We start from the raw sequence: 24659 nt of genomic DNA on the forward strand, positions 1-24659 counted from the left end.
AATAAATGTTATTGCTATGCCTTCCTTTCAGTGTAATAGCATTGTACTCTTGGCATTGGGCCTTCTCCTAGGAGAGCTATTTCCTACCCTCTAGTCCTCTTATTTCCCTACTCTTTCTACTCTATTTCTTTGGTCTTGGGTTGAGGCTTCCATTTGTACATATCCCCTGATCTTAATCCTGTCTCCTCCAAGATCTCAGTGACTCCAGCATCTCCCCCACCTCTAGTCCTGGCTTTCTACCTGCACCCGATCCCACAGACATCTTCCAGGGGAATTATGAATTAAAGCCCCATGATAATTTCTTAAGGTGTCAGTAGGAGTTTCACTGTGTTGTAATTGCTATAATTTGAAAATTTCTAGAAGAATTTGCAATAAACCAAATTAAAAAAAAAAACCAACCAACCAACCGAACAAAAAACCCTCTCCAGGCTTGATGGCAGCTACAGCAGGAGCCATTTGGGTGGGAGTATAGGGGTTGGCACATTAGCAAAAGGCATTTTTCATGGAAGGCTACTTAGACAACCTCTTTTTAGTCATCCAGCTGTTCTCGGAGTGAGCAGCCATCGCAGGCGGAGATGCTGCGCATGCTTTTGGCATATTTAAAGCACCTGGGATCTGCATACTGTCTGATATAAAGCAGTCTTTGTGATGCCTTGTAGAGTAGATATTTGCATAGATTACAAATATAAATCTGCCTTTTATTTTCTGCTAAGTCCTCAGAGGGGAGACATCCTTTCAACCATTTATTAAAAAAAAATAGGTCTTTGTACAGTGTCTAAAGTAAACAAGCTTGCTTTCACTGTGCTCTTGTTCCAAAAACAGAGAACCCACACACTCTTGTGGCTTTCTGAAAATGTGGGTGCGATGCTGCTTTCTGCACAAGTATCAGACAATCCATGGCCTTTTTTTTTTTTTTTCCTTCACAGTTCTAAGGGAAAACTAAAGTTACATTTTGCTCCCCACAGTACCTCTGTGTTCACATGTGATACTGTTATGCTTCCTGTGAAGCAATGAAGGTGTGCTTTGGTCTGGTTTTCTTTTTTCTTTCTTGGAAGAAGCTTTCAGTATCTTACTATGTGCTCTGTACCCAGTAATATCCGATGGTGTTTGTGCTGTTGCAGATTGGGGCATAATCCTGCAAAATGAGAGCAGTTCCTAGTCTGGGTGCCACCAGTGGGGCTGGGTCCCCATGGTGCTGTGCACAGCAGGTCTGGTATGCACAACTGTGTAGGGAGGGACATATTCCAGCATCTGCACTGTGCTGCACTGGGCTTTTGCCCCAAGTTCAGCTGTCAGCTCTGCATTTTCCCTGAAGAACGGGCTGTACAGCTTTCCTGTGAAAGAAAACACAGTGTTTGGAATGGGATGGCTGCACCTGCAAAGTGTGGGAATGAATGTGTTTGCAGGTGGAAAATTAGAGCTTGTGGCTGCCAGGCCTCTTTTCTGGAGGGCCTGTGAAAAATCAGCCTCAAACTTATCCTCCTTTAACTAAGTGAACATTTATTTCCTCTGATGTTTTGCCGCTTTACCCTTTTCTTCACCATTTCTTGTAGCTGTTTTTTTCTGTTTGTCTTTTAAGGAAGTATTTCTTCTTCACAATTCCCTGCCTTTCCCTTTCTTTATTTTTCTTCAAGTGTTAGGTGAAGAATTTTTAAACAGACCTTCTTCTAAAACATACAGAGCTACAGACTCTTAGGAATGTATGAATTTTTAAATCACGTGAGGATAAAGTGGAGGGGAAAAAATTAGTGTTTGACTGCTTCATATTTACAGGGAAAAATGTTCTGACAAATGACTTTTTTTTTTTTTTTTAATATATAAAAGCTGGACTTTTTTCCTTCCCCTCAAACAAGTCCTTCTTAAATGTCTCGCCTACTTGAGCTTATCTTTGCTTTTAGTCTGCTTTGCTTTACTTTTTTGAACAAGCTTAAGTTTCACATCCTCCTGTGTTGCTAGCTTTTAATACAAGTACAATCAGGTGGAGTTTTGTACCAGTCACTGCTGTCTTTACATGGTGTTTTAATTGCTGTGTTAAGGCTGGATATCACATATCCTCCTGTGCCAGCCTGGCTTTGTGGCAAGCTCGGTGATGTGGAAGTCTTTTGGCTGTTAAGGTTGTAAGGTACATGAGGCTGCTTTGCTTTTCATGCTTGGTCACGCCTGCAGCTTGTGGCTGTCTGAGAAGTCTCTGTGTGTAGCTTTGAGTGCATGGTAGTTGATTTGAGCACTGTGGTGACATCATTGTCCAAAATTATTATTTTGTATATCACAGTGTGTCAGAAAAAACCAGCACGATGTGTACCGTCTGATTTGTTCAGGACAGCCTTGACTGTGCTTGCCTGAAGTGATGGACTGTGACAGGTTGTGTGGCCATGCTTGTTCATACACCTCTGGTAGACCCATAGGATTTTTTTTAATGCCAATGGTTCTTAAAAATTCAGCAACACTTAAAAAAATTCTTTTATATGGAAGTACGGAGAAATATCATGCAGGATGGGAGGAGAAGAGAGATGTGTATGGTTAAGTTGGATGGGTTGGCAAATGAGCAAGAACTGAGTGATATATGGCAAGTAGGAAAGGTGGAGTATTTAAAAAAAACAAAAGGCCAGAATTTGGTCTCTCACACCTGGAGATTTAAGTCAGGATCTAACCATTCAGTACTACTGGTTTAACTGAGCGGAAAGAAGTTTGGTTTTCAGGCAGCAGAAGCCATACTGCCTTGTCCAAATTTGCCTCTTCCCAAGAACCTTAGTCACTTCATGTTTACAGTGTACTTCCCAGCACACGTTTTAAGAGCGTGCCTGCTCTCTTGGAAAGATGGGATCTGGGAGCAGGCTATGTAGCTTCCAGAGAAATTAATGCAACTAGTTTCTCATTGCCCTCTTTTCTGGGAAATGTCATAACTACTGTGCATGTGCCAATCAGCTGTGCTATGCTTGTGGAGCAGCTCTGCTCCCACCATGCAGGCAAGGCCATGACATGTAGCCCTCTCTTGGCACTAGAAAGAGCTATGTGGCTTGCCCAACTGGAAAGATGATGCACCTCTTCACTAAGAAGCAAGACTGTTCTCTTTAACACAAATATGATATTAATGATCAGAACGGTCCCATGTTTTTAACTATTTCCAGTTTAAAAGTCTCTGACGGTTCTCTTGTCTGTTTCTTATATTGGGCTGGATCCTTGCGTAGCATAAACCAGTGTAGCTCCTTTCTTCTAACAGACTATTTCCAACTTTATAATTATATATATTTTATATATATCATATTTCTGTTTTATAGAGAGCTATAGGTCAATGGACTGTAATTTTAAATGATTCACATGAATTAAGACAATCACTGCTATACATGGAAGTCACATCAAATGAACAGAAAGGGACAGGATGTTCTGTCAGAACAGCAGACCTTAGGAATGGAAGATAATTTCATCCCATGAATCCTGTCAAACCTTTTGTTCTCAGCTAAATAATTTGGAGAGTCAAATTACTGGATAATTTTTACAGGGGAATGGTGGGGAACAACTGTGAAGTGGCATGGGGTGCCAACTGACCTGTATGTGGTGGTACTAGTTCTTTCTTTTTTAACTGAAGAACTAATGTACAGTGCTGTAGGTAGGTGCTGTGTTGTGAAGCACAGTAAAAGAAGAGTTAGGACAAGTACCAACACAAATGTCTTTCATGAGAGTATTCATGAGACATTGTGGTGGGGTATACCAGCAGAAGCAGCAGGAACTCTGGAGCTGAAATTTTATAAATCAATGAGAGGCAAAGAAACTTCTGGTGGAACAGAATCCTATTTTGGTTTAGATTGCAGTTGCCAGCCTGCCTGACCCTACAGGTCCCGGTCCTGATCATGGTCCTGGTGCTGATTGTCTCATCACTGGAACTGCACCGCATCTCCTAAGGCTGGGAGAAAGGCAAGCTCTGGGATTCATTGCTAGGTGGAGGTAGTTGTGAATCCCCAGGGAGTCCTGAGTCCCCAGGGATCCTAACTCTCTTCTGTTGGACAAGACTCTGGATGGGTCCTGAAGTAACTTGGTAATGTCAACCTTTTTTTTTTTTTTTTTTTTTTTTTTTTTTTTTTCTTTTCCCCCTCTTTCCAGCTGCAGGAATTTGGGACTAAACAGCAACACTCTCAGCCACCCCAGCTACTGTTTAGGAGCTCACGTAGCCCAGGCAGGGGAGCAGCTCTGGAACGGCTTGCAAGCTGGATGAGTCTTAAGAGCCCTGGGTGGCCACCCAGGCTTAGACAGTCTGGGGTATTTGCATTTTGGTGCTCCTTTGATGGTTTTATTGTTTTGTTTTAATTATTAGACTTTTTTAATATTAGTGGCTACTGCGGCATAAAAAACACACATTAGGCTTGTAGCCTGCCTTGTTGTAAACAAGCTGATACTTAATTAGCTTTAATGTTGTTTTTAGAGAACAGCAACAACAAATAATGTGCAGTATTTGCTTGGGTCTTCTTGTGTTCTTATTACTGCAGCGTATGCGTTGTTTTGCTTTTCAGTAATATTCTTGAGTTGGTTCTTTTTGGATGTGTATTTTAGTGGATGTTTAAACTTTGACTTAAAAATAAGAACTTCTTCATGGCAGACCTAAGATTCAACATGAATTCCCTGTTTATAAAATAATTTGCTGAGGAGGGCAAACCATTCTCCCAGCTGACTTTCTTCAGTGAATGGGGAGCTTGTTCTCTGTGTGTTGGTTATTGAAAGCTGAGCTCTTTGTGCCAGATATTTTAAGAAACTGTTGACGCTTAGATCTGATCTATTACATTATCCTGTGCTTTTTAGACCAGAAAGTGAATGTGTTTTCGTGTGTGTGGTTGGGCAGTACATATGTAGCAATTCTAAAAAATAGTGTTGCATAACTATAAATACAGTGTTGGATACTTCAGCCTGCATTCTTGCTTTAGTGTGTTTTGAAGGCAGTGGCTGTGATGGTTAGAAATGTTGTAACAGGAATGTCTTGGCATTAGGCAGTATCACATTTACATCTGATCATGAAGAAATAATACTTATTTTATGTTCTGGGGCTTAGTCACGTGTTCTTACATATCACTCTCCTGATGGGAACTATTTATATGTTCAATTTTAGTAGACCAGATACTTTTGGAGTATGATAGACTTTTTATTGGGCCCTTTTAAATGGCAGCAAAGGTTACATTTTGAGTTTCTACTCTTCTCATATGATAAAGATACACCATTTACACATAGTGCCTGAGCTTCCTCTCTGGTCTTAGGTAGACCTTCCATGCCAGTCATGCTGGTGGAGGCATTTGCACTTGGGAAAAGCCATGTTGTATCTTCCTTTCCTGTCCACCTGGGCACGTGTGCTGTTGGACACTCTTGCTGAACCTGTACGTTGGTTGGGTGGCCTAAGTTTGCATTGAACGCTGAGCAGCTCTTGCTGACTCCTGCTGGGGGGTGAGGAATGTGGATGGCTTTTACCATAGTTGAGAACCAGAAATGATTCAGATATTTTGGAAAAATTCTGCACCTGGGTAGAATGATGTAACAATTTTATTGTCCATGCTTGTGATTTTTATTGAGTATGTTAGGGTTTTCCTTAAACTTTGCAGCTCTTGAAATGAGGTAATGATAGGAATTTCAGTCTAGGATTTTTAGGTGTTCAAAACAAAACTCAAACTAGATTGGTAACATAGCGAGGAAATAAAGGCATGAGATGTATGACTCCAAGTACTCTGTAGCTTTCAAAAACCAGAAGGAAAAAGAGTACCTAGCTTTACCAAATAAAGAAGTATCATCTTTCAATAATAGCATGGCTTTGAGGGGGACTGATTCATGGCCCATGAAACTTCAGAGATGACAGTACATTAATTGTGCATCCATTTCAGAAGTATAGAGGGAGCCAGATGGATAGAAAATGTAGGTATGTGCAGCAGGACAGAGGAGGAATCATAGAATCATAGAACAGCTCAAGTTGGAAGGGACCCATAAGGATCACTGAGTCCAACTCCCTGCTCTGCGCAGGACTACCTAAAACTAAATCATATGACTAAGAGCATCGTCCAGACGCTCCTTGAACTCTGACAGGCTTGGTGCCATGACGACTTCCCTGGGGAACCTGTTCCAGTGACCGACCACCCTCTCAGCGAAGAACCTTTTCCTAATGTCCAATCTGAACTTAGAATCATAGAATAGTTCAGGTTGGAAGGGACCTTTAAAGGTCATCTAGTCCAACCCCCCTGCAATAAGCAGGGACATCTTCAACTAGATTAGGTTGCCCAGAGCCCCGTCCAACCTGACCTTGAATGTTTCCAGGAATGGGACATCTACCACCTCTCTGGGCAACCTGTTCCAGTGTTTCACCACCCTCATTGTAAAAACTTTCTTCCTTATATCTAGTCTAAATCTACCCTCTTTTAGTTTAAAACCATTACCGCTTGTCCTATCGCAACAGGCCCTGCTAAAGTTTGTCCCCATCTTACTTATAAGCTCCCTTTAAGTACTTCCCCTGATGCAGCTTCATTCCATTTCTTCGTGTCCTATTCCTGGTCATCAGAGGAAGCGACTGTTTTTGATTAGGACATGGCTGCAAACCACCATGTTAAAAATGTGTCTTGAATTGCATGGGACAGTCAGGATTGAACCTTAATTCCAGAAATTAAGGTTCATAAGAAATGAAGGTCCATAAGACTGTTTGAACCTGCTACTTAGGACATTTTATGATCCTTAAAGAGAAGGAAATAAATGAAGCATTTTGAAACTTGCTTTGGAGGTCTAACCAACTTCTGATGCAGGAGAGAGAGTATTCTGCCTTCCCGCAAGGAAATGAAAACCTTTTGAGTGGCCTATATGTTTATTCTGTGATATCTGACAGTTGAAATGGTGCTGAGGCTAGAAACCTGGCCTTCTGTTTTTATCAGTGAAAGAGCTTGCTTTGTGTATGAAGCTGCGTGTTTGGATGAGTCACACCTACCGCTTTTTGTTTCTCAGCCTGTGAGGAAGCTGCCCTCACCGCTGTTGGCAACACACAGTTGTGTTATGTGGATCACTGGCATAACCTGGAGCATCGGTTCTCTTCTATTTAAATCCTGTCCTTCTTGGCCCTTGGCTTTCCCCTGTTAGATTTCCCAGTGCCACACACACATGTGGTTGCATATTCTTAGCTGTGTTGCTAACAGTACCCATTTTGTGTATGTGTCTGTTTATGGAAAAACAGTTGAAAGTCTGCTTGTATGATCTGAACGTGTCCCCCTGTTCTTGTTTTGTGTTTGTAGCAAGTTATCTTAAATAGTGCTGAAAAGTGATTTTAAATCTTGCTGTAATTGGCAGTAGAACAACCTCATGAAAACTGCAACTTTTTGGAATGAAGTGGAAAGTTGCGTCCTGCTTTCTTTGAACTGCAGACTGTCTTAAGGTGAGAGGATGAGCATACGGATAGTAAGCTTCTGCTTTACGCAGCTGGAGGATTTGTCAGAAGAAGTTGTATTTAACAACATGGCCTAGCTAGATCTACTCACACTTGAAGACTCTACAAGAAACGTTCAGCTAGGTATTTACTCTCAAGGACTGTCAGGCTTAAGATAGGATGTAGAGATACAAAATGACAAACAAAAAACGGACTTTGTTTTATTATAGTTTCATTTCTAAACAGAAATAATATTCTGTAGACTTGAAATTCAAGTCTAATGTTTCCTGACAGACAGGAGCACACTGCCATCACCACGATGGACAGGGGCTTCCCTACCGCCTTCATTGCCTTCTCTCTAAAGCAAGCACTGAGCTTTGGTCAGGAGGTTTCTGTAAAGTTAGTGAAGAAGCTTCTGCTGCGCTGGCTGTTGGAATGACTCTCGGTAGGATCAGTTTTGATGGATTTTGTTCCCTGAAGGTTGTTAGTGTATTGTTGTCATCTTAAACCAGACAGACACAACTAAAAGCAAGTAGAGGGATTTTCTCCTTTCCTGTAAGGCAGAATTGCTCCTTTCATTTAGACTTCATGACATTCTGCATTGCATGAACAGAAAAGATAATTTAAACTAAATTAACTGTCACTAAATTTGTGTGTGAAGTAGCTTTTTATTTCTTGGTGCACATATGCCAAGAGTAAACTTCTTTAAAGCTAAGATACCTTTTTAAAAATCTCTTTTCTCTTTGTTTCATTTACTACTGGCCTCAGGAAGAGCACTGAGAAGAGATTACAGTAGTTGATGAGGTTTTCCTGTACCTTAAAAAATGAAACAGCAGCAGAGGCAGGAGGAATGTAGTTCCGTGGCTTTGCTATGCAGCAGTTACAACATTTAAAAATTTGTAAGGACAATATTGTTTTCAAATGGGAATGCTACTATGTGCTGGAAAACTGGCAGCGTTTCAGGGCATCTGTTACATTGTCTTTTCAGTGTTTCCAGTGGTCTCAAACTGCATCAAAGGGCTTGATTCTGAGCTGCTAGGTGATGTTAGTCGTGTGTCCCGTTGGGATTGGCCACAGGTAAGAATATTTAGGGTCTGGAAGCACTTGGTAAGTGTGACAGTGGATGCAGTTCAGTTTTGTGGGTGTGTTGTTACATTACATCAGTATAAATGTTGTATATACAGGCATCCCTCTGAACTGGTAGGTTGCACAGAGCAGAGGACTTGGTTTGTAGCAGCATGGAAGAGATGCAGGAAGTAATTTGCTAGCCTAAAAATAGCCCATATTTTAATACACTTTTATGAAAATAAACAAGCCTATGGAGTCATAGTATCAAACAAGTGACATGCTGGTACTAGAACTGTTTCCTTTTGCTTCCTTAATTGAGGAGAAGAAAGAGAAAAAGAAACTAAACTCCTGTTGCCCATAAACTAGAAAGAACATTTGCATAAAATGAGGCAGTTTCAAAGTAAAGGCCAAACGATGCTTGGTTACTTGTGAAAGGGGAACAGCTTATCATCCACTTCACTTGCGATTGCCCTACCAAGGCCCTGCCCAACTTTTCAGAGCTTGGTTCTGACAAGTCATAGGGTCTTATTAAGCAAAGCTTTTTTTGGGAGAAGGCATTGTGCATGTTTATGAATCTATTTGTCAAATTTTTAGGCAGAAGAAAGGAGTGAGTTATTTCAGCAAATATCTGTGTCTAATTTCTCACTTGTGGCTAACAGTGAGGAGTTTGAGAGTTATTCTGAAAATTGCTGAATATATAATGTCTGTTCTCTTCCTCTTCTGTGAAATTTTAGTATAATAGCTATAGAGATAGTTACTGTCAATGAGTGATTTTGCTTTCCCTAGAAAAAAAGATGTTCTCTTCAATTTTTTGGCTTACAGGAGAAAGGATAAGAAAAGTGGAAAAATGGAAAACATTTGTCATCCCTAGCTGCTTGAGTCACAGAAGTGCCCATCAGCCTTTATGCCTCTCCTCAAATGAAGATCAAAAGGATCATTCCTCTTCTAATCTATGAACTGTGCCACTCACTGCCTTTGTCATTTAGACTATTGCCAAGTGCTTCACTGCCTTTTTTCCCCCTTAAGGTGTAATAGCAATGTATATCATTGCAGAATGAGGTTGTCCATTCGTTAAGGAGCACTGTGTACACAGTGAATATTATGGTGTGCCTCATAGATTGGTATGCTGCTTCTGACTTGTCTCCCGGTGTAGTTTAAGGCACTGTTTTTGACAGATGAATATGTTACCTAGACTGGGGCTAGTATTCTCCTGTTTATCTTCCCGTGTGATGCAGTAGCAGTGACTAGCAGTTTCTCCTTAGGGAAGTGCAGACTGCTACGGGATATACTACTTAAAGTCTTCATGACACAGACCAATCCTACCTCAGTCATGTAGTTTCTCCTGACGAAGCCTCAAGAATGAAGGTTGCTCTAGACTTCCTGTGTAATCAGTGAGAAGAAATGGGCATTTCCACAGCATGATTCAGGATTCCTCTGTTGTGCATCACGTTCTGCAAGTGATTCATTCTCTCTTTTCTACTGCATGTTTTGAAAAGGGAACTGCGGCTCACTGGTCTTCTATTTAGAAGTCCCAGATAGATGTCTAAAATTTGGCTTCAGCATCAGAAAGAGGGTCAAGCCAGTAGCAGCAACCTGTGAGCAGACAGACCTGTGCTTTTTGATTGGGGTTTCTAACTGCTTTTTAAATTTTGAGAATTCAATAGGCAGTGGAAATCTTGATTACAGTAGCACTGCCAGTCTTCAATTAAATTTATTGAATTTTGATGGTTGTACTGCAGGCTGGAGCAAACTTTTTCCATTCTTTAATAGCTGAGACACAAACCACGAAAACTAGTTCTAAACATACCCTTTTTCAGGGACCTGAATACCTTTAATATTTTTTGCCTTGCTGGCAGGGTATAAAGCTAAAGAAGCTGCAGTTGGATGTCAGTACAGTCCTGAAGTCTCTGACTGTGTTTAAAAGAAGCATTTGTGTGGAGGCCCTTATGCAGCTGAAAGTCTCAACAAGAATTTGGCAGAAATCTCAGTGTTGGAAGATGGCAGATTCCTGTGCAGTGAGATGTTTACTGGTTCACTGTTTTATCTTTGGCAGCTGCTTTTGCACTTGATATCTTCAGCTGTTTTTGAAGCTTTTACAAAGAATAATTATTCATTTCATGAAATGGATCTACTTTACCCACCCAACAGGGCACTGATTCACATATTTCTCTGGCAACATCCCGTTGTTATCAGAGCTGTGTTCACTTTTGCAGGGTTGTGTTCACTGGGACGTTAGAACTTCCTGGGCCATAGTTTTATTGCATGATTTACTGATGTGTGGGGTGACTGTTTTCAACAATTCCTGTGAAAGCACTGGGGTCACCAAGCTCTTTGGGAGGTGGAAACAACCTGAGTTTTCCTGTTTTCTGCTGGCAGTGAGTGCTAATGTAGGTGCATCAACAATCTTTTCACAGGAATATGAGCTATTGTACTGACAGCCTATAGATAGGTGGCAACTTCATTGTGTCACATTTCAAGCAGTGTTTTCTTATTACCAAGACAGATTACTGTAAAAGACAGTAGTGAATGGACTGGATTTTAGCTACCTACCAGGTAAAATTCCACTAAATCAATAGAGCTTTCTCAGACGTTGATTATGTGAGGTTGGGATACTACCCTAAAGGTTTTACTGATAGGGTTTTTTTAATGAGTTCCATAAATTCATGAACAAGGTTTCACTGCAGGGTACTGGAGCGCCCTTTTCTTTTTTTTTTTTTTTTTTTTTTTTTGGTAAGTTCAGGTTAAGTACACATATTCTGTAAGTTTGAACGTGTTCACTTGCTCTTTGAATAAAGTAACACCTGAACACACTCGCATGCTGCTCTGCACCCACAAACCAATCATTTTGTGAGGTGCTTCTGGATGCTTATATATGCATAGTGGTTGTTCACTGGTATATGTGTTCACTCTGTTCAGCTTCTGCATCAGTGCACAGCGGTACATGTAACCAGAAAAGGCTGGTGGACGTATGTCATTCCAGAGTTTAGAGCCCTACTGGAGGAAAATATTTAAAATATATATTGAAAAATGAGACAAGGTTTATGGGGTGTATACAATATGTTTTATTACTTCAACTGGCATAATGGAGAGGGGGTGCATGGGGCAATCAGAATTCATGTTTGTTTTGTGTCCAAAGAATAGTTTAGAGTTATGCCTGTACTTAGCCCAATTTTTAAAGAGAGTTGTCTATTTGTTTTCAGTGTTGCAGAGTATGAACTAGAGTATACATATGTTCTAGTTAACTCACCACATTTTTTTAGCATGATATTCTAACCTGCTTGGCCATTAACCTGGCTGGCTACCAGGAGAATTTTCAAACTGTTGACTCATATTGCTTCCATATGTAACTTAAACCACCTTTTCCCACAGTAGAGACAGCTTGAAGGTTAGCTGTGTTTTCTTTTCAGAGCAGGGAATAGCATATTTTGAACTGAGTCAACACATATGAGTAAAGGAAGTAAATCTAAGCTATTATTAACTTTCTGAGGTCTGATCTCATTTTTTCTGAAATCTTTCCTGGTTCCAAATCAGGAAAGACCAACAGGGTTTTTTGTGCTCCTCTTCCCCATGAGGTTTAATAGTCTTCAGCATATATAGCCGTGACTCGTCTTTTCATTTTTGCATCTTTGTGAGGATGGATCTTCACAGCTGCCATTACTTTTATGCCGTCTAAGGATTTGGGGGCATGAGTTGCGCTCTGTGCGTGGGACCTGATGTTCTGAGGATGTGACTAAGTGGGAAGTGACACGTAGGCTCCATGCCGTGTCATATTATTGAGCACCTATATATAGGTGAACCCTATATGTGGCTGGAGCTCCTGTTCATAGTTGGAGCCCATGTTTTGTGTCATGCAGCAAAGGAGGGCTGATGGCTAGTAGAACTGCTCTGCAAAGTGATACAAAGTGGTACTGTGCAGTGTTGTCCCTCTGATTTTGCTGTCGAGCGGGATGGTGGCTTTGCATGCAAAAGCCCTGGCAAGTCACAGAGTCCCACACCAGAGCAATAGCTGCCTCTGGCACGCACAGCCCGAGGTGAGGAGAAAGAGCCCTGGGACCCTGTATGGGAATTGGGGAGACCGTGATAGTAGGAAGGTGAAGGTGGAGGCAGCAGTTGTGTGAGACCTTATGGGTTTGCACTCAAAAAAATCCCCTGTTGAGTACTGATATTTTTTCCTTGCAGACTGCACAAAAAAGCTGAAGGAAGCTTAGCAAGAGGGATTTTTCTCATAGGCTTTGATATCCATTTGACCTGTGGACCCTACTGATGAAGAGGCGATCTGGGTTTAGTTCCAGTGCTACTACCATTATGGGAAGTTGCATCCTTCCTCAGGCTCCTGTTTTCTCACTGTGATCTGGGTTTTTTTTTGTTTGGGTTTTTTTTTTGCGATAGGGTGGGAGAATAAGAATAGTGATCTTCCTTTACAGCATTTAAGATCTATGTATGAAAAGCAGTATGTGGCATTGCTGCAATTCACCTACCTGACTCAGTTCTACTGTTTTTTTTGGGTTTTTTTGTATGATCAAAAAAGAAAGTGAAGCTAATAAGAAAAAATAAAGTCTCCTGTGTTGTAACCTTTGGATCTCTGTAGCCAAATGCAAGTGTTTTGCTCAGTTCAGGAGACATGAGCGCATAGTTGAGCCTGTATTTAAGCTTAACTATGTGAGTAGTCTGAAATCAATAGGACTGCCATGTTGAACAATAACACTTTTAGCATGTGCTTAAAACCCAAACCAGATGGATACGTGGCTTTTTTCAAAGACGTGTGGCTAACAAACTCTTCGCTCCCAAATGTTTTATTCCAGTGTTTCTGTGTAATATTTATGCTTGCATTGAATGTTGTTTTTCAGCTGAAAATGCTAAAATACAGATTTCTTCGCATGACGTGATTTTGATTGTTTTGCTTTACTTTTGCAATCCCACTCCAGCCTTTGTAAGGATGAATGCTATGGGGGTGTCACCAGGGCGTGGCTTTGCTGACTCCAGCTTGCAGAGACCAAATGTAGCCTTTGCCGAGAGAGAGGGCTCGGAAGACAAGAGAATATGGCTTCCCCCATTTTTTTACTCTAAAAGGCATGTTGGAGTTTTGTGCTGTATAATTCTTAAGGTATTTGGATTAACTCTGATAAAATTATAGGTGGTTGTAAGGGAGTTTATTGTGCTTATAAATTGTAGTGGGGCTCCCTGTAATTTGTTATAATTAATTCAAGAGTTCAAGGGCAGAAAATCAGGATCAGGTTGTGGCATGCCTTCCTTTCTTGCTAAAGCATGCCATTACTGGCCTTTTTATTTAAGGTTTAACTTTGTGTTTGTGGGTTTATTTGAACTTGGAGTATCCAAAAAGTATAATACACTCTTAACAACAAGTACAAGTACAGAGGATGGACCTGTTGCGGTTGGGGGGTTCCTTTTTAAATATAGAGAAATTGGTGGATACTGTAAAGCTGCATCTGCTGGCTAAGCCTCTTGCGGTAGGTGTGCGTGTTTTGGAAGGCTTGTGTCATGTCTGCGGGCTGCAACAAGGCCTGGGTGCATGTCCGTGCTTGTGGCCCATCAGAAATGGCAGGAAAAGAAAAACACTTGCAAAGCACTTCTTTACAATCCAAGCTCAGTCTTTTTCTGCCAACGAGAATGCTAAGTGTGATGCTGTTATCTCATGTCTAACTGCTCAGGGTTTCACTAGCCATCGCTTTTTCATGTTTGTAGGTTTCACTAGCCATCCATTTAACACTGGACACCAAAGAGCCACAACACTTTGATACCGGGCTATGCTGGAAGCAGCTGCTTATATGTGAGAGGTTATAAAGCGTGTGTTACCCTCCTAAACAGTCCCATGTCTGTTTGCAATACATACATACTTGTCTTTTTTGAATGCTCTGTTTTGCTGCAGAAATTAGACTTAACTGATTCACGCCAGGAAAAAAGCTTATTGCTCCTAAAATGCTCATACTTTGCATTTACATTTGAAATCTTCTGCCAGCTGTGTAAAGAATTGGTGGAGGTGGAGACCTGAAATTTTAATAGACTGTCTTTCGGGGAATGCATGCAAACGAACAACCTTTCAGTAGTAACCTGATGAAATAGAGGTGGTAACAACTAAGCAGTGCAAAATTCTGACCAGACTGTTTTTAGGTGCGCAAAGGTTTTCCTATTCTAGTATCCTTAGCCAGGAGTTGGCTGTGTAGCTGGACCTTAACCTTTGGAAGACATTGGCCTTTGGTAGGAACTTCACTAGTCAGATGTGGTAGCTTACCTTTCGTTGTGTGCCTCATTGCAGCTCATAGAGCAAGCTAGCCATCGAGGTTGTGTATTATTTGTCCTTATGCTCACAAGTTGCATATCAAAACAAATGGAAAGTGACTGTCGTCGTAACATTAGCCTGTTTTAGCCAAATCCCCTTTTCTCCCCTTCAGCTATAAACTGTTGCTTTTAAAGAGAGATTGAGTGATGTGGAAGTAGGTGATATGAACTGTGTTTTGATCTGTCCTCTGTTTTCAGTCCTACGTGTGAAAATGATGCGAACCCAGCATTGTTCTGTCTCATTAGGAAGGGGAAAAGGAATGACACAAATCTTTCCATGTATTTCATCTATTTTATTTTTAGTTTCAGTCATGTTTTCCATCCAGCTGCTGGAGGAAACCAGGATGTAGACAGTTGGATGCTGCTTTTGAAAAACCTCATTTCTCAGTTACCTGAAGGTAACCTTGAGCTACCTTATAAGGTTGTTATGATCAAGGAGTTCCTACCCTAGAAACTGTTATGACTGTTTTTACTATTGGCATTGACAGTTTGAGCTTCTGAAGGAATTTCCTCCTGCATGTGTGACAAAGGCTCTTTCGTCTCCTTCCCTTTTTTTTTCTGGCAAGTCTGCTGATCTTTCTGAAGGTCTGTGACAGGGTGTGGTAGACTTGTTCTCAATAATACCCTTCCAAAAATATTACCCTTTAGGAGTGGAAGCACAGCCGTTGCTTTTTATATTCTACCACAAATCCCAGAGAAATGGCTATTGTCTAGTACTGCGAAACATCAGACTTTCGCTGGGAGAGAAGCTGATGAAATTCCAGAGGAGCGAGCTGGAGATGTTCTGTTTATCAACACCATCTAAGTTTTTTTACAACAGCAAAGACAAGGCCTTAGCACTGCGTTACTGACAATGACATCATCAATGTATGTACCTCTTTTTTTAAAGTGCATGTAGATTAAGATGTGCTGATTGAACCCTTGCTTCTAAAATGTGTTTCAGCATGCTCAAGCCCAGAAATCGTAACGCCATCTTTGCCAATGTACTGAACATTGTATCTGAAAAGACCAGTCTTGTCTGCCTGCCTGCCTTCCTTTCTTGTCATATAAAATCCAGTCCAAGTTTGCAGTCAGTTTTGTGGCAGTATATTGGGTGACCCACATGAAATGAGCAGCATCCAGTAAGTAGTACTCTGGATTGAGACTTGGGAACAAAACCTAGATCTCCCAAATGTGCCTCGGTTTCCTGCCCAAGTTTACACAAGTAACTTCACCAGCCATGTGCCTCAGATACTCCATTTATAAAATTAGGCTAATGATCATTAATACTATTTAAAGCATGTTTTTCTCACAAAAGCAACCAGTAAGAGTTAAGTATTATGATTGTCTCCAATATGTAATAAATAAATAAAAATAACCTTTTGGTCGTTATCAGTTAGTTCCTTTGATTGTCCATTGAATAGCTGAGTCATTGGCTTATCTAACTCAAAGGCTGAGAAAATATGAAAGACCCTGTGTTTAAAATAAAAAATGGGTTTCTCTTTAAAATGTAGCATATAGGTATCTGTGGAATCCTGTTGCTAAATAGTATCAAAGCCAAGATCATGGCAGATTTTAAGGTGTGAGATGAACAATAGACACATCAATATCAAAGCTAATGCTTAAAATAATTTTAGTAAATGATAAAAGGCCTCTGTTCTGGAGAAGCTGCTTCCCCTGTGGGCAGATTATTGCATAAGTGTACATTGCAGCGTCTCTGCTCAGAAGTATATTACCATACTAAAATAAACCCCAATGAGCTGAGTTGAACTGTTGTGATTCAATGAGACTTTTATTGTGTTCCTAATTTTAGAAGATCATATTGTACTGTAATTGCAAATTTTTTTTGAAGCTGGAAAAGAGCTGAAGGTCTTCAGCTAAACCACTTGTGGGCCAATCTGTTTCTCCTTTGAGTCTTAAAGACTTCTTATTTTGGAGATATGAAACGGTAAAGCAGTTCTCTTTTCCTCCAGAGAAGAAGTTAAACTACATAGCTATGCAGTTATCCAATAGATAGGCTTGACGCCAAAAAGGTACCTAATGAGTTGTAAAAAAGTTAGTCATGCCAGTAATTGCATCATTAGAAACAATTTTAAAGGAATTGTACCTCCTGAGTAACTAATACGTGGTTTGTAGTGCTTTGTATATTTTCAGATACACTCAAGGTAAATATTTATTGGTATTGAAACTGTAATGTATTTATTCATACTGGCTTGAAATTTCCAGAAAAACACACTGACTAACTAAAAAAAAAAAAAAAAAAAAAAAAGTTTTTTTAAAAGTGTTTCCTGCTGCACTAGAGATAATGTGTATGTTCCAAACCCTCCCTGTCCCTGATGTACAGAGAAGGAAAGTAAAACCAGGTAAAAATAACAAAAATCCAGACTGATCACAGTACAGCATTCGAACAGTATTAATCCTTATTATCTCGATCCTGTCACCTTTTTGTATAAACGTATAGATCTATGTATGTGTATGAAATATATATTTAGACTGTAAATCCCTGGGGCAATAAGCATTTTTTGTTCTGTTCTTGTACATTTCCTAGCAGAGTTGGGTGCTGCTTGATTACTAAGGCTACCGAGTCTGATAATATTAATTATTAATGAAGTATTTGCCTTGTGGTTCTTTGTGGAAGTCACTAGTAGGAAAATTGTGAAGATGCAGTGCACCAGTGCAGTTACTCTGCAAAACTAACCCATATTCTTGCTTTTGTAAACCATCCTTTAATTTCTTTACAAAGATCTTGCTTCCAATATTGATCAGGCCAGGTTCTGCGTGACTTGTGGTATCTGAAACATTGGTTGTTGAAGAGAACAGACATCAGTTAAATTGAGTTATCTTCTGCATATATAAAACAGCAGCAGAGGTTATACAGCAGATAAACAGTGGTGATGGAAGGGTACAATGAATTCAGTGACACTATACAAACACCCATGTTCTTTTTTGAAGTGACAGGAGAACAAACACAAATCCTGATCTTGGGAGGTCTATGCAGAATTGTGTGGGCAAATGGAGTTTCTCTACATTTACACAGCTGTAGCCAACTCTGAATCTGGGTGCTGCAATTAAATTTTAAACCAGTACCCTTATCTCCTGCTTGGTAATACTATTTGGGTTTTTTTTTCCTCTGACGTAGTATGGATTGCTAAAATGCAGGTATTGATTCTGGAATTCAGATGTTGTCTCATAGTTGTCCAGTTGCAGCTTATTTACTTTGTATAAAAAGTGTGCTTTTTGATGCAATAGATGCAAATATACTTTTAATGTTTTCTATGTTGACTAAATAGAGTTGTGGGAAATGATATCCTTATAATTATGGATTTGTTCAGACTTGTTGTCCACTCCCATTCCCCTTGGAATTAGCTACAGGCTGGCAAACTGTAGTAGCCTTTATTATATTGAATACACAATGGCTCTGCTAAAAATGTTTAACCCAAAATGAGCAACGAAGGTGAGAGATTTCAGCTCTCAGCCTGCTTGGCTATGGTGGTGTCTCTTCTGCCCTGCACTCCCCTAGTATGCCAGAATGGCTCTGTGATTAAAGCTTTAAGTCTTAATTTTGAATTTCTTGCCTTTTATTATTTGGGGGTGCAGATTGCAAACTTCTCTTTTGTTCAGTTTCCATATGCTTTCCCAACTAAACCAACTAATAGGAGGCTTATGAAATGCATGTTTTTATCTGCTGTTCTGGAACAGCTTTCCTCAGTGAATCTATAGCTGAATCATTTTTAAAATGTTTGATTTCCCTCAAATTATAGATCTACTTTTGCAATCCAAGCGAACAAAGAGCAGTCTCAGCTAGCATAGTGACATAATAACAGCATTTAACGTAATTTCAGATGGAGGAGCCTCAAATCCTTGACAGAATGTGGGCCAATTTCTCCTCTCCGTTGGCTGGGCAGAGAGCCTGACCACAGTTTTGCAGCATGGCTGAGCCATGAATCTGTGGCTGGTAGAGCTATTAGAGCCTTCTAGCAGAGCTTCCTCCAGGGTGTGCTCCTCCTCTTCCTTGACAGTGGAATTAGCCACTCCAGTTCATGCCTTGTGAAAGGAGATGTCCCAGTTTGTGCCTTATGTGGCCACAATGAAGGGAGATGTCAGGGGACACCTTAGGTGGGTGACCCTTGTCATTGTCAGTCCAGGGGTAAAGATGAAGCTGGTACAGACCATAGGTTTCTGCCTCAATCTTCTTCAGTTTATCTTGGCACTTCCATTGAAAAAGGTGTCAGAGCCATAGCAGGTGATTGCTTTTCAGTGCGTTTGCCTCTGAAAAGTGACAACTTCCTCCATGAGGTTTTTCCTGATGGATACACTAGTTAATGTCAGAGAGCTAATTATACACATCTTTTAAACTCTTACTGCATACCAATCTACAATATATAATAAATCCTAAACTTTTATTCTGCTACAGTGTTAGTCAATGCAATGCTGTACCATAATATTGTAGAATATTCCTATTATGATTTTTAAATGTGACCTGTTTCCGACAATCAGGGTGAAACATCTGTAAATGGGCATCTTTCTTGTAAAGTGGGTACTGACTGCTGTCTTAAAAATTTTTCTGAAGTATTGGCAACTAAAACTGCAACTAAAACCCCACATCACAGTTTCTTTTGAAAGTGTTGGTTTTAATGTTTGATACTACCATAACTGCATTGACATCGTATTTTTGATGATGCTTCCTAAATAATTCTTTCTATGGTTTATCTATAGTTTTGTGGGCACTGTGGTTGAAATCATGGCTCCAGTAAAGCTGGTGACATTCTTGACTTCTGTAGAGCTCGGATGTCACTATAAGATTTTTACATTGGTTTGACTTTCATGTAATCTCTTAACTGTGTTTGTTTTAACAATAGCTCTAACTTCATGGCAGATGTGGATTTTACTTTTGTTCTGTTAGACTAGAATATGTAACTCATGCATGTATATGTAGCATTGACATAAATAGCCTGCTTTCGGGATACAAGTCTCGAAGACCAGATTCAGCAAACACTTGCTCACCTGCATGCTTGATAAAGCAGCTTACATCAAGCTTGTATGAAAGCATGCATATTTTCAGAATTGGGATGTAGTCATTGCAAAGAAGTGGAAACAAGCTGATTTGTCTCTTGGACTGAGCAAGTGTGAAACCTGGGGCTGAAGCACAGGGCTCCAGCTGAGAAGCCGTATGCTTTTTACACTGCCTCTCTCAATGAAATTTCAAAATCTCCTGAAGTTTTAATTTTCATTAGGCTGTGTGAAAGCCAAATCTAAGCATTTTAAATGAGATTATATTTTTCCTGTTTGAAAATGTTCTTCTGCCTCTTGTAGGGGAGAGAGGGGAAGAGGAAGCCTAAAACCAGTAACCCAACAATTACCTTTTAAGTGCACGTAAAAATTGTGAACTCCAAAGGGGACTTCTCAGACGTGAAGAATAGGTGCAGAGGCCTTCTCTGAGAGGATTTCTCTGCCCTGCAGTGCTTGTAGCCTCTAAACACCCTGCTGCCTTAAGAGTGCGGGTCTGGTCAGAGCGTTGGTGCTGTCTAGTGGCAAGTTATTGCATCTCACATCACTGACAGAAGAGTTAACTGAAGAAAAATGTAAAATGCTGCATTTGATTAATAGCCCTCAAAGCATGGCTTGGGTTATGCTGGTTTTGAAGCACGTAGGTGTTTTCTAACGCCTCCACACAGAATTAAACTGTAACATTTGCGAGTATAGTTAAGGCAGTGCAGTCCCTGTAACATGGGTGTTACAGTGGTTCTCCTTTCCCATTGGGACGGGGAAGGTGACTTACACTCTAAAACAAGACCATAACAGTTTCTTTGCTGTTCCCAAAGGTTCAAAGGTAAGGTCAGATGTGGTGTGCTGGCTGCAGCCAAGTCCAGTTAGGAGTCTAGTGCCCCCAGTCTTTCTGACTGGTCTTTGCTGTCTGCCTTGCAGAGGTTGCCGTCTCCGAGACTGGCTGGCATGCTTGTGTACCATTTCTTTCTAACCCAGTTTATCTCAAGCAATTATTTTTTAAATCCATGCCATTTTAAGCGGATGCCCTTTGTGTTAGGGGGTGAGCAGGCATGCAGCTGAAGGGAGCAGTAACCTCATAACCTGGTTCAGCTGCAGCTAGATTGGCATGTCTGGTCACAGCCTGCGAAACCCCTTTGTTAGTTTTGGGGGTTTCCTAACTTGGGTCACCCAGGTGCATCAGTTACTATCAGCAGGTCTGGGGCTTGGGTGCATGAGGCTGAGTGCACACACGGACTGTGGCTACACTGGTACGGTACCTCTACCTTTGGGCTCAGACCTGATGAGGAGCTGGCATGTCGGCTGAGAAGAATTGTGTTTCATCTCAGTTGGGACAGGTTACATATGTCTGCACCAAAAGTTTAAGCTGATAGATGTGAGATCGTTATATTGCTGTAACTCAACTGTATAACAAAGCTGTCTCCACTGGACTTTAACCTGATATGCTGGAAGGACTGGTACATATCCCTTCTGCTTTGGCCAACTCTGCTGTGGGTCTGGTCCAGTTCAGCGGATGGGAGGGATGCATGGATGGGGACAGTAACTTGTTAAGCTTTTTGTGGAAAGCTTCTTGTTTGTCTTAATCTACTCTATTGCAAATGTAACGTGAAATGTGTGAGTTCTGTTGCTGTGGTTAAAACTAACATAGTTTGTCTTGTGATTAATTACTGCAGATCAGCAAGTGCTTGATATTAGAAGCTGGTTTTGCTTGATTTGCGTGTCTAAGTCACCCTTACAGATGAGAGATGCCAATTTAAAAAACTTTTATATGGGCCATAGCTAAAGTTAGGTCAGTAAGCTAAAGTCTATTGCTAAAATTCTGTTTCTTCTATCAAAATGGTGACACTGGAGCAAAAACAATAGAGGAAATACAGAACAGCCTCTTTTTGTATTGGTGATTGCATGGTCTTCAGTAACCTCTACAAAATTTATGCAGGAGGTAATCCCAGCAGATGTCCCTCTTGTATGTGGTCTAGGGAACACAAATTAGAACTTTTTATTTTCCTTTTCATCCACCTGGAAGCATTGCACATGTAAGGATCGTATTGATTTGTTTTGGTATGTGGAACTTCTGAAGCCAGGTACAGACTGCTGTTTAACAGCCTGACCTGTTTGTGGTGAGTTTTTCTTGCTTTCAGCAGTCTTTTGTTCTGTAGAAAATGTACAAAAATATAGATGTTCTAATTTGTGCTCTTTTTTTGTTTGTAGATATCAGTATTACCTACAAGTAAAAAAGGATGTTCTTGATGGCCGATTACTTTCTTCATTGGAGCAGGGAATTCGACTAGCTGGTTTGGCAGTGCAAGGTAAGATGACGTGACCTCATAGCCCTGTTCCAACATTGGCTTTTTTGGTTTGTTCTGTATGTTGACTGGGCACTAACTAAGGCCTTGTATGACTCCTACTCACAACAGCTGGGTTTTCTGTTGATTTAAAAGTGCATAGGTGGACTGCCGTTGGTGAAACACTCACACCCTCAGGGAGGGAATGATGGACCACATCACAGTGTTCAACTTTCCTATTTCTAAAATCCATGTAAGTGAATCTGAACAAAACTCCAGTTCTTCCAACCCCAACCACAGAGTACTTTGCAGTAATGAATTTGCTTCACGTTCTCTGGTTTGAAATGCAATTACATCAAAGAGCATAGCAGCAGCTTTAATTTTGCCTTTAATTAAAAACTCGTTTTGCTGTATAGTGCTATCTGAAGTATGAAAGAACACATGATCGTAATTGTTATGTGAGTTATAAATTAATAATAAACTACTTCTTACAATGTGATTTTTATTCTGAGCTCCTAAGGACATCAATAAAAGTGGGATCATATAACGTATATGGGCAGAGGAAGAAGCCCTGTACTTGGAGAAAGTATGTTTCAATCTATCCATGACTGACTATGAGAACCTAAGGTAGAGTTTCAGCAATCATGCTCTGGGCATGTCCTCTGAGGAGAGGGAAGGCGGAAGTATATACATAAATAGCAAACATGAAGATCTGATTCTTGAAAATTAAAGGAGAGTAATGCTAATATGATCTTTCTTAGGGCAGTAGAAGTTCTGTTTTAGTATATTATTTCTTGGTTAAAAATTGAAGAAAAAATGTTTCCTGTCAAATCTTGAAATATTTTATTAATAAAGGAAAATATATGTGTAAGATTCCATACTGAATCTTGCAATTTAAGTAAATGAAGTTTTTCCCGTGTGTAAGTTAGGGCTAAATAGATACTGAATATGTTTCACTGGTCCTGTGTTTTTGGAGCTTTTTGCTAATTTTGAGAGTCAGTCTTTGTAATCAATTTGAAGTAATCAGTTTTATTCTGAATTTTCTACATAATCTATTATATTTCAAAGACCATTGCATCAGAATGCTGCATCTAATCTTGTTCGCTTTATTCCTGACCTTGTATTACTCCCTTTGTCCTTTGCATGTGATGCAACCGAAGATATTTGAAATACTTATTTCTTTTAAACTTACAGACTCTGTTTCATGTCCATTTTGATTTCTTTCTGTTTATGTTAAAACATAACTCTGAGGTGAAAACAAAATGAAACTGCATTTTTGGCATCCTGCAATACATGAAATTGTCTAGGACCTTTGAAAGAATGTTTAGATAGTATGATTTATGGTGGGGATTTCCAGCTTCTATAATATGAGAATCTTGTAGATGACGTTTGATCCAGTTCAAGTAATATAAAATAAAAACCTCCTGGCAAGATATTCTTTTGATATAAGCTGTTGTGTATTTAACAGATAGATAAATATAGGCTTTGTTTTGTATTTTTCAACATAATTTAGCCTTTAGGAAGCATTTTCAAAACTCCATGGTTTCAAGGACATTTAGACAAGAATCCTCAGCCCGACGTATGAGTGAATGTGAGCATGGAGATGAGTACCTCTTAAAGAGATGTAGAAGAAGTAGGAAAACAAGTAGAAAGGTGTGGGCCAGTCAGTTAAACTGACACAGTGCCTGTACTGTTACATTGGCTGCAGAAGGAGAAGACCGACCTCCCCCCCCCCCCCCCCAAACCATGTTGGTTGTTGACAATTTTTAATACAATTGGCTAGTGGATTTTAACCTCCTAGGCTGTAAAATTAAACATCTTCTGTACAATTGTGTAGAATTGTAGCAGAGGTAGGTTAATTTTTTTTTTTTTTTTTTTTTTTGCCTAGTCAGGGTTGGAAATAGAGAAGCAAAAGCGTGCACCATTTTTAAAGAGAATGAGCAATGCCAGCCTTGTTAGATGATGGTATTAGTTCATGACAGCTACAGAAAAAGAAACTCTTGCACTCCTGATGGTTAAGCATTGCAAATGGTCATAATATTAGGGATCAAAAGAGAGAAATTACTTGTTGGCTGTTATTTGATCTCTGGTAATAACACTATTATTTTCAGACCTCCATGTTAAAAGCTAAAGTACAAGCAGAAATTTTTGTGCTGGGTTGTGGCTTCAGAGAGAACTCGCCCACTTGAAATTAAGCATCTGTGCAAAGGTTGAGCGTGGTCTTAACATGTGTGGAAAGTGCTAAAATGAGTAATTGTGTTGTTTTTTTCCAGCGGATTTTGGAGACTATAGTCAGTTTGAATCTCATGACTTCCTTCGAGAATATGTCTTGTTTCCTATGGTAAGTTCCTTATCCCCGTCTTTTGTGGTCTTTTATGAATAATTTCTCCATGCCTCAGAGATGGCTTTGTTGATAACAGAGTAAAAGCACCAGCGCTGAACTATTAATAGTGGAAATAAACTTTGCTCCCCAAAACCTGCGATATACTTGGTTGTATCTGAATGAATGCTATGGAAATTTAGCCCTTTTTCAGTTTCTGTTAAGCCTCCACTAGGAATAGGTGTCAACAAAAACAATGTACTTCTTTGAATCAAAAAAGAATTTGCAGCTATTTAAAAAGGTGTATATTAGCAGTACTGCAGTATTAGTAACACGG

General features: G+C 40.1%; 1 protein-coding gene across 1 annotated transcript in view; it reads left to right on the forward strand.

Annotated features, from left to right (window-relative positions):
• The window catches only part of PTPN14 (protein tyrosine phosphatase non-receptor type 14), a 73824-nt gene that overhangs the window by 12298 nt on the left and 36867 nt on the right, over nt 1-24659 (forward strand). Inside the window, exons 3-4 of the mRNA XM_050893233.1 lie at nt 21929-22026; nt 24276-24343. Coding sequence (XP_050749190.1) covers nt 21929-22026; nt 24276-24343 — 166 coding nt within the window. The remainder of the gene's footprint in view (nt 1-21928; nt 22027-24275; nt 24344-24659) is intronic.

The sequence above is a fragment of the Gymnogyps californianus genome, chromosome 3 (assembly GCF_018139145.2).
Source record: "Gymnogyps californianus isolate 813 chromosome 3, ASM1813914v2, whole genome shotgun sequence".
In the NCBI taxonomy this organism is placed as follows: Eukaryota; Metazoa; Chordata; class Aves; order Accipitriformes; family Cathartidae; genus Gymnogyps; species Gymnogyps californianus.